Below are 10,669 nucleotides of genomic sequence, written 5' to 3'. Positions count from 1 at the left end.
TGCCTCTACCTAGACAATGGAATGTGTTGGCAATATAGTGAACTACAGATACAGAATAACATGTATTACTCTCAAAACCATTACAGTGAGGGGAAAAAGCTAGACACAAAAGAGTACATACTGTGTACTCATTTCATTCATATGAAATGCTAGAAAAGTGAAATGTGGTCAGCGGTTATGGAAAGGTCAATGGCTGCTCAAGGCTGGAGGTGGTAAGCACTGACTGGGAAGTGATGTGGAGAACTTTGTGAGTGGATGGGAATGTTCTGTATTTGATTGTAGGGGTGGTGGTTACTCAGGTGTTCACATTTGTCAAAGCACATCAAATGATACATTTTTATTTTTATCTTTATTTAATTTTGAGATGGAGTCTTGCTCTGTTGCCCAGGCTAAAGTGCAGTGGCATGATCTCAACTCACTGCAGCTTCCACCTCCGGGGTTCAAGCAATTCTCCTGTCTCAGCCTCCTGAGTAGCTGGGACTACAGCGGTGTGCCACCACGCCTAGATAAATTTTGTATTTTTAGTAGAGATGAGGTTTGACCATATCAGTCAGGCTGGTCTCAAACTCCTGACCTCAGGTGATCCACCCATCTCTGCCTCCCAAAGTGCTGGGATTACAGGCGCGAGCCAGTCAAATAATACATTTCAAAAGGGTGTTTGTTGTATGTAAATTACACCTTTAAAAAATACTCAAATGCTAGGGGAAGACAGAAACCAAACCAAACCAAACCCTGTTCTTTGCTGGAGCTAGAAATCCAAGACGTACAAAGCAATAAACAATTGGACAATAAACAGGCTGGGTTAGGTGGCTCGTGCCTGTAATCCTAGCAGTTTGTGGGGCCAGGGCCGAGGTGGGAGGATCACTTGAGGCCAGGAGTTAGAGGTCAGCTTGAGAAGGCCCTGTCTCTACAAACAAACAAAAAAGCCACGCATGGTGATCCCTTAAGCCTGGGAGGTTGAGGCTGCAGTGAGCCATGATCACTGCACTGTACTCCAGCCTGGGTGACACAGTGAGACTCTGTCTCAAAAAAAAAAATTGAACAATAAACAAAAAAATTACACTGAGATACAAATTTTAACTTTCCAGAATGTCAAAAGACCCAAAAGTTTCATAACACAGTGTATTGACATGACTCTGAGAAAAAAACACCACTGACAATGGGAGTGTAAATTGGTATAATCCCCAGAGAGGGTATTCTGGCAATATTTACTAAATTATAAATGCTTTGATTTAGCAATTCCACTTCCAGGCTTTTATCTTATAGATAAACTCTACCATAAATAGCACATGTTAAAGGTTATTCATTGCAAAAGCATTTAAAATAGCAAAACACAAGAAATAATCTAAATGTCTATCAGTCCAGGACAGGTGGAATAAATTATGATACATCCATACTATGGAATCCTATGTAACTACAAGAAAGAACAGGGAAACGCTGTCTGTGGTAACATAGAAAGATCCTCAATGGCTGATGTTAAGCGAAAAAGACAACATTGTGTTTCTAGGTTGCCATTGTATAAAAACAGGAACAACAAAAACCCAGAAGATACATATTTGGATTTTCTTGCATATGTATTTTTTAAAGAAACAAAATCTTCTGGAAGAATTACCAAGAAACTAATTGCAGGGGGTAGGGGAAGGCATGGGAAATATGTGTGGAGGGAGAATTTTCATAATATGCTTTCCTGTCTTTTTAAATGTTTAGCCAACCAAAATTTAAATACTGGCTAGGTACAGTGGCTCACACCTGTAATCCCAGCACTTTGGAAATCTGTGGTGGGAGGATACTGCGAGCCCAGGAATTCAAGACCAGCCTGAGCAACGGGGGAGACATCCTCATCTCTATAAAAGAGATTTAAAAAACTAGCCGGTTGTGGTGGCACACACCTGTGGTCCCAGCTACTCAGGAAGCTGAGGCAGGAGGATCGCTTGAGCCCCAGAGTTCAAGGCTACAGCGAGCTATGATCATGCCACTGCACTCCAGCCTGGGTGATAGAGCAAGACCATCTGAAGAAAAATTTTTTTTAATGCTTAAAAATAAGGCCGGGTGCGATGGCTCACGTCTATAATCCCAGGACTTTGGGAGGCCTAGGCCCGCGGATCACTTGAGGTCAGGAGTTCGAGACCAGCCTGGCCAACGTGGTGAAATCCCGTCTCTACTAAAAATACAAAAATTAACCAGGTGTGGTGGTGTGCGCCTGTAATCCTGACTACTCGGGTGTCTGAGGCAGGAGAATCACTTGAACCTGGGAGGTGGAGGTTGCAGTGAGATGAGATCGTCCTGCACTCCAACCTGGGCGACAGAGTAAGACTCTTTTTTTAAAGAAAATACTTTAAAATAACATCAAAATAACACATTATATATTAATATATTAACCAGGATACTATAACTATTATCATTACTCACCAGGTTATCTTGAAGAAAAATGTAATACATAAGAAGTGTCTTGTCCAGTATAAGGACATATTTGGCACACAGTTATGGTTACTTTTTCTATACCCTGCCCCTCAAATGCCCGCACACAACCTGTCTCATACTTCAGGTTCTAGTTCCCCAAAGCCCAGTTGCCTGGCTGCCTCTTCTAGCTCTGCCCTTGCAGGGACTTCTCCTCTGCTGAATCATTTTCCCCATCTCTTCTTACTGTCCACCTATCTGATGTGGAGGACATCACCTCCTCAGGGAAGTTTCTGATTGACACACATCCTCCTCCTCCCTCTTCACACCGACCCTTTAGGTGGCCCTTGTCCTCTCTCCCCTGTGGATTGCAGGGTCTGCTCAGTCCTCTGTAGCCCAGGGGCCACAAAACCCGTAGGCCCCCATTCCTAGAGTGCTGGCCCAGGATCGAGCTCTGCTCCGCAGGGTGGGGATCAATGGCAGGGCAGGCCTTACTCTCCACCTACACACACATCCAGAAGAGTTTTGGTTCTCCTAAATGTTATGTTGATCTTCCCATGCCCACAAAGAAGAGTTTGGGTTTCCCCTAAATTGTGATGTCATTTTTCCTGTCTTCCCCTACCCCCCAGCCCTACCCCAGCCAAGGGGCAGTGCCAGCTTTCATGGTGAAGATGCCTGGGGTTTCCTGGGCAGCCCTTCACATACTGTGTAATAGCAATGGAAGGAATCCACAGGTGAATGCTGATGTGGGAGGCTCCCAGTCCAGCAGGGAGGGCAGCCATATATGCAAGGAGGAGAAACACACAATGTGGAATGGGTGCAGAGAGCCAGGCGAGGGCATAGAGGACAAGTCCCACTGGGCCTCAAAGTGTGGCCGCAGTGTGGCTGTGGGGATTGGAAGGCAGGCTTTGGAACAGACAGCCTCAGCTAGAAAGCCCTGGAAGCGCCCATGAGAGGCCACCAAGTAAGCAAAGGGGCAACAGCAGGTGCAGCAGCCTGGGACTCTAGGAAGGGGCCCTGGAAACCTGAACCTCAATGGTCATGGCAGTGACAGAGGGGTCTGTGCTGGGCTTTAGGGAGGTGCCTCAGGCAATGTGGAGGACCTCCAGGAGGAAGGACAAGGCAGTGTCTGGCAAAGGCAGGGACAGACAGCAAATAAGACAGAGCCAGGCACCCAGGAAGGGGACAGACCCCTGGGGGAGGGGGGGATACGGTGCCAGAGGACAGGCTGAGGGCTGTTCTTAAGGGGAGGCTCTGATTTTTGTGGTTTTGTTTTTCCCAGAAGTCTCCCCAAGGAGTAAGATTCCTTTCTTAGGACTCAAGAAGTCAGAGGCCCCCCTTCTCTGGGGCCCCTGGGGTTTGGGCGGGAGTACTGGAGCAGAAAGCAGGGCTGGGCTGGGCTGGGCCTGGGGCCAGGTCTTGATGACTGTTTCCTTCCCGGCAGCCAGCGGAGAAGCAGTGACAGAGTGTACCAGGAGGGGAAGCTGGCAGTGGTCCCAACCCCTCTCTTCAATGGGACATGACCACCGCCCCTCAGTGTTTGCAGGACACTCTGGCATACTCGTGCCTTGCTTTCCTGGTGAACCTGTACCCCACTACAAAGAGGAACAGATAACTCCCCACCCAGCGCCATCCCTGCTTCCAGGGGCTTTGAGACACTCAGGAGAAAGAGCTTCAAATATTGTGAGGGTCTGTCTGTGTCAGCCACCAGGACGTCAATTCCTGCCTGGGCTGGCAGCAGGGACCTCGTGGACCCTCCTAGCCCACCCCATGCCCCCAGGAGCTCCGCTTGGCTTCTTCTCTTTTATACATTGTAAACACCACATTTATTTGTCTGAGGTTTGCAAACCTCTGGTAAGAAGCACAGAACGCAGGGCTCTACTTCATGCTGCCCTGGGCCCCAGCTCGCCAGGCATGCAGGACAGAGCTGGCAGATGAGTCAGATATCTTCGGGAGCAGTGCCAGGGGAGCAGCAGGCCCTGCTCCTTCCCATGTCCACTCCCGCTAGCCTGGGCCTGGACTGCAGCCAGGAAGGCAGGCCAGCCAGGATCCCCAGGTAACTTCGCCACAGGGACCTCTTCTTGGAGGCTGCCTTCCCATCCCTCCCCATCCCTCTCCAATCACTGCAGAGCTTAGAGCCTGGACCACATGCTTGGTCCCTCACACAAGGTCCAAACCAGCTGCTGTCAGGCTGTTTCTGTGGGTCCTGCCTCTTCAGTCAGGAAGCCAGCAAGGTAGGGCCCGGCAGGGCGGGCCTGGCTTACCTCCTGGCATCACACCGTGCACCCAGCTCAAGGCTGGGCACTCAGCTGGGGACCAGGATGGACAAAGGCTTGTCCAGAGAACCATTGTAGGGGAGAAGTGCATGGCAGCCAGACTCAGTCTCCCCCAGCCTCCATCCATGGGCTCTTGGCTGGGCCTGAAACTTGTTAGGGCCTCAACTCTCAGTGGTACAGATGAACACTTCTTCCTCCAAGAGGCCCCTCGGGCTTGGTGCCAGGCTTGGGACTGGGCTATGGAAAGTCAACCAAGGCTGCTACTTCAGGGCCCTGAGGACAGCCTCCAGCTTCATGGCCACGGCCAGGTCGCCCTTCACCTTCAGCCGTCCGCTCATGTAGGCCCCCAGGGGCCGTAGCTCTCTGCACAGCAGGGCCCGCAGGTCTGCCTCGGCCATCTCTACCACCACATCAGGGATGCCATCAGGCACCCCGTGTCCCACTCTTCCTTGTCCTGTGGGGGAAAAGAAAACCGAGTGTCAGTAGGGGGATGGAGGAACATGAAGGAGAGCTATGGGGATGGGAGGGGCTGGCATTTCCCATTGGGAGGAGAGTACTGGTTCAGAGTTCGGGTTCTAATACCCTGGGTTTGAGTCTTATTGGCTGTGTGAACTCTTGGAGCCTCCGTTTCCAAATCTGTGATAATCCCTTTACAGATGACAATTCCTAAAGCATAAGCTCATGGTGAGAAGTCGGTGAGATAATGCACAAAAAGTACTTGGCACAGAGCCTGACAGGCAGCAGGCCTGTAACATGGGCAGGCCTCTTGGTATTGGAAGCCTGGCTGTGTTGTCCTGCGGATGGTGGGGAGACCAGGGCATAGATAATGCCTGGAAATGGTGTCTGAGCCCCTGCCAGCCATGGGTTCACTCCAAATTATTAGCAGGAGCAAGGGGCAGTCTATAAGAGCACCACTGGGGTGGGTAACATGCAACCTAGCAAGCTGGATGGGAAGGAGAGGCAGGGAGGGCAGCGGCACCTGTAGTGAGGTCCAGGAAGTAGGCGCTCTGGGTGCCGCTGGGCAGGACGACATTGAACTGGTAGCAGGCCCCGACTTGGTTGACCAGGGCCTCAGACAGGAAGGGCTGTAGAGCAGTCAGCAGCCCCTCCGCCAGAGGCTGCTTTGGACTGGGCCTGGCACCGACTTGAGGGGCAGGCGGCTCAACTTCACTCACCATCTCCACAGTGTCTGCTGGGGATGGCCAACAGGGTTGGGGAAGGAGGCAGAGAGGAGGTCATCGCATTGCCAAGGTCAGGACCACTCACTGTGGCCTTTGCACGTCTCCTCTTACATCCCCTTCCGGCCTTTGTTCAAGTTCCTGCCCTACTGGAAAGGTGCCCCTGAGCTTTCAGCCTAAACCACAAACTCAGTTTCTAAACTACTCCAGCCTCAGATATAAAACTCTTTCCAGCTGCCCTTCTGGTGCTGTCGCCTCCTCCCACGGAGACTGCCAATGGCCTCTACACACTCAGACACCTGGCCTCCTCTCACTGCCTGGGCTGTGGTCAGCGTGGGCTGAACATCTGTGCAGGGTGTGTACTGCACAGGGCTGCTGGGATAGCGAGCAGTCTGTGCTGGCACCAAGCTGATAAGCACCCCCGGCCTCCTCCCCAGGGCTCCTCACCTGGCCCCGGGGACGGGGCACCTCCTGCCACTGAGTTCATGCTTCCTCCCAGGAAGTGCAGGGCCAGCTGCTGGAGGGTGCTGTCCAGGTTGGGCCCAGTTGGGCTGTCCTGGGGCGGCTGGAGCACGGCCTCCACCGCCAGCTCCACTCGGTCTACCTCCAGCCCCCAAGCCCTGGTCACATCGTTGATCTCCAGCTGGAGGACAGGGTGGGGAGAAATGTAATTCATTCAACAAACCTTTCCTGAGCACCTTCTTTGGGCAGACTGTGTGGCTGTGCACGGACATGGAGGCACCATACCACCCTTGAGACGCTCCTAGCCTGGGACACAGGCAGAGGGCAATGACCACTCAAGCTGTAGTAAGTGCCAAGACAGAAGCAAGGCCGGTGGTGAGCCCCCAGCAGAGGAGGGTGGTGCCAGCAGGAGGGAGTCCTCAGGTGGAAGAGGACCTTGCCAGGCAATAGGAACAGCATGTGCAAAACCCCAGACAAGAAAACCTGGCATGTTCACGGAGCTGCGAGGAACGAGAGTTCCATTTAGCTGGACCCTCACATGTGGGCTGAGGACTGGAGACAGCTAAGGGGTCAGAGGTGGGGTATTTCTGCTTACTTGGATTTATTCTGAAGCAACAAAGAGCCCCAGAGAAGAGTTTGAGCAGGGAGGTGACAGAGCAGACTTGCTTTAAGGCAAGATCCTCCTAGCTGCTGTGGAAGCTGGATTTTAGGGGGCTGAGGGGAGGGATGGAGACCAAGTAAGACATTGTTTCAAAATACAGCCAAGGAATGATGCAGCTCTCGTGAGGGCGGAGGGCAGCTGTGAAGCCAAGATCCACTGAAGGAGGCATGCCTCTATCAACTCTACTGAGCCATAACAGGGCACTAGAGAAGCGCAAGCACCAGGTTAGGGGCTGCCTTGATGTGCAATGATACAAGAGGGGGCAGGAGTGGGGAGGAGTCAGGCTCCTGAATGGATGAGTGTGGCATTCACTAGAGAGGACACACAGGGGGTGGGAAGGGAGGGTCGGCAACCTTTTTTTTTTTTTTTTTTAACTATTGTAAGCTTGAAGTGTCTGTGGGGCAGTCAACTGTCCAGTAGGCAGCTGGAGAAATGGCCCAGGGTACAGAAGCATCAGGGTTAGGGCAGGTCGTTGTGAATAATCAGCGTCCACAGGCAGCAGACAGCCCAGATGGATGAGCTCTTCCAGGGATGTCACAGATGAGAAGAGGCCAGTGATGAAACCCTGGAAACTCAAGGGCAGGAGAACAAGTGGCAGTAACCAGGGGTAACAGGGAAGGAGGAAATGCAGGGGGTTCTGGGGACTGGGGGCTGGGTCGACCATGTTGAATGCTGCCACCAGGTGATGTAAGGGAAGAGCTGAGAGGTGCCCACTGGGCTGGCATGTGGGAGGTCACTGTGATGTTGGCCAGTGCTGACTCAGGAGCCCAAGGAGGTCAAGACGAAGGATGTGGGGGCAGGGGTTGGGGGCATGGATGAAAGTCTTGCAGAAGAAAAGGGGAGAAAGGGAGTGGGAGCTAGAGGGCACTGGGGCAAAGGGAGAGTACATTTCTACACAGAAAGGAGAAGTAACAGAGAAAGAGTGCATGGAGTGGAGGGAAGGCATCCTGGGACAGCAGGGGGCCCAGAGCACTGTGCAGTACAGGGATGAGCCTCAGAGAGGGGAGACAGCCAGGAAAAGAGGCAGGAAAGCAGCACAGAGGCAGGTGGGTTTGAAGGGGTGAAACCGGAGGAAGCAGAGTGCTCATCCTAGTCTTTCTCCTGAGTGTTAGGAGGCAAGGCCTGCTGCAGAGAGCAACGGGCAGTGGTGGGGGCTGGAGGGCAGTGAAGGGCCGAGGCAGCTGGCCTGGACCTCTGGCAGGTAAGGAGTGGTAACTGGCTAAGGAGGGTCCAGCAGGTGAGAAGTGGGGACTCTGATTTCTCTAGAAGAAAATCAGGCATGTGAATAAGTGTACACCTGAACCAGGCCTGAGGCCGGTGTGCTGGACTTCCTGAGGTTCTGTCTCAACCACAGGCACAGATCTCACTCTACCAGGTGCCCACTCAGTCTGGGAAATGGGGCCTAAATGACTCTTACATCCTCGTGTGGGAATGGCTTCCCCAAACTGCCTCTCTCACATCAAAGAAATGTGCAACAAGACTGAGATCAATTTTCTCTTCCTAAAGGTGAATTAACATGGGACATGGTTTTATGAATAAAAGTTGTTATCCACTTGTTATCTGAGTTGTGTTAGATCAAGCACTGGATTGAGGGGAGCTGGTGGGATGGAAGCAGGTGGTCTGGCTATGACAAAGGCAAGTCAAATTATTTCTTAGCCTTAGTTTCCTCCCTCTAAAATAAAACCATAGTACTGACTTGCAGCAAAAACGTGAAGCTCAGATACGCTGGGCCAGACAAAAGGACTTTGTAAACCATAAGCTGCTAAGCACGTGAGAGCTATTGTTAGGACCTCAAATAGTATTTCCTCAGGGATTTCACCTCGCTGCTTGCAGTGGGAACTCCAGGACTGGCATTTATCCCACTCCCCTGCCTGTCCTCTAACCTTGATTCCCCAGGGCAGAGAGGAAAGAGGAGCCAAGAGGAATGGGGAGAAACTTCACCTACATTCCCCTGTCAGGACACAAGAGGAAGCACAAGTTGAGTGTGGCTGCAGGGGACATGCCTCTGCATGTGTATTTATTTCTATCCCATCTTGTAGCAGAAGACATTTAAGGCAAACTCCAGTATATACATGGAGAAGAGGCAGGAAAAAGATCCAAATGTCCTCATGTGTCTTTGTTCTGTTCCAAACAAGGAAACCAAAATCACAAGCATGCACACGCTGCATGGTGAGCCTGGAATTCCCCAGCAGGTGACTGGGCTGGGAGGGTCCCTGCTCCTTTACCCACCTGCCTGCCCCATGAGTCAGGCCCGGAATGAGAGCTGCAGAGGCCAGCGTCATCATGGCAGAGCAGTGAGGGGTAAACACTCAGCAGTCAGGGGCAGACCCCAAGAATGTCTGCCGGGGCCACTTCCTCTTCTCAGGGACAAGTTTGCCCAAGATCGTTACGGTCTATGCCCACCTGCCATTCCTCAACTCATGGCCCCACCCAGGCACTGGCTCTTCAGAGGTGGTTACACTTTTGGGACATATGGTGAACTGAGGCCCAGAGTGGTCTGACGCTTTGCTCAAAGTGACCTGGCAGGTGGAGCCAGGCCGGTGCCACTCCCCAGGCTCTGTCTTGTGAGGGGCTACCTACCAGAAGCTGGTCGCTGATCTTGAGCTTCTCCATCTGGATCTCCCGCAGCGGCCTCTTGAGCAGGGCCTTGGTCATGGCGTTCTGGGCCGTCATGCGTGTGGCTGTGTTCAGGTCTTTCACAGTCATCACCGACAGCACCGGGTCCCAGATGCGAAACTGGACATCGGCTCCCACAGACAGCACAGCCCCGTCCTTAGAGGCCAGCTGTTGGGGGAGGCCATGAGAGAGAGACACTGGAGGGGCTGGGGGTGCAGGGAGGTCAGGCCCACTGGGGCCACCCAGCTTGACCCACCTGCTTGGCAGCTAGCTCCTCAAGGGCAAATGGTGTCCCCAAGTATGTAGGGTTAGGTGTATGAAGCAAGGATGTCCTCCCAGCCTCCATCAATTTTCTGGTCTCTTCTTCCCCCTTCCCCCCTCAGATGGTGATTCACAGGCCAAGGTCCTGGCACCATAGTACATTCTGGACAGGCCCCCAATTCCTCTGTCAAGGCAGCTGAGAAGCCCCTCACCTTGCAGGGAGGGACGTTGAAGGCTCGTGTCCTCAGATCCACCCTCTGAAAGGAGTCAATGAAGGGCAAGAGCAGAACCATGCCAGGTCCCTGGGGGGTGCGGATCCGGCCCAGGCGAAACACGATCATCCGCTCATACGTGGGCACGATCTGTCCACAATGGCAAGGGAAAGAGTTGAAAGTGGTTAGCCAAGGCTGGCCAATGCCGTCTGCCTAAGTCCCTTCCTCACTTCTCTCCTCCTCACCTGGGTCACAGTTAGGTATCCCTAGCTCTGTTTTCAGATCAGAAAACCAAGGCTCACGGAGGCTAAGTTACTTGCTCAAAAATTGCATAGCCCTAAGTGAAACAGGGAAGACCTGAATGCAGTTCTGAATAACTTCAAAGGCCATGTGTCTTAACCACTGCACTGTATTGACTTGATCCTTAAGAGAAACTTTTCATCTCTATGGTCTGAAGCTAGACATGACTCATACCAGGAAACTGTCTGTCCTTGGATTAGTTAGGAGAAAAGGCTGGGCTGCCCTAACAGCACCCCCGGGCAAAGGGCTTTGTCAACTTTAGGTCCCTGGACCTCTTAGGGAAGTAGTGATGTCCAAATTGAGAAA

General features: G+C 52.3%; 1 protein-coding gene across 3 annotated transcripts in view; it reads right to left on the bottom strand.

Annotated features, from left to right (window-relative positions):
* Positions 1-4,204: 4,204 nt before the first annotated feature.
* STOML1 (stomatin (EPB72)-like 1) overlaps positions 4,205-10,669 on the bottom strand; it is a 14,781-nt gene continuing 8,316 nt past the window's right edge. For 2 of the 3 annotated variants that reach the window (XM_011967106.1, XM_011967105.1), the window contains exons 5-7: positions 6,299-6,494; positions 5,653-5,862; positions 4,205-5,127 (exon numbers count right to left, since the gene is read on the bottom strand). In XM_011967106.1, the coding sequence (XP_011822496.1) occupies positions 4,934-5,127; positions 5,653-5,862; positions 6,299-6,494 (600 nt within the window). In that variant the 3' untranslated portion in view covers positions 4,205-4,933. Of the gene's footprint in view, positions 5,128-5,652; positions 5,863-6,298; positions 6,495-9,554; positions 9,759-10,063; positions 10,210-10,669 lie in introns of those variants that run through there. The other variant, XM_011967107.1, reaches the window with a different exon arrangement.

Source organism: Mandrillus leucophaeus, unplaced genomic scaffold (genome assembly GCF_000951045.1).
Source record: "Mandrillus leucophaeus isolate KB7577 unplaced genomic scaffold, Mleu.le_1.0 Scaffold789, whole genome shotgun sequence".
Classification (NCBI taxonomy): domain Eukaryota; kingdom Metazoa; phylum Chordata; class Mammalia; order Primates; family Cercopithecidae; genus Mandrillus; species Mandrillus leucophaeus.
The sequence above is the reverse complement of the archived record's forward strand: the minus strand, read 5'-3'. Positions and strand labels throughout refer to the sequence as shown.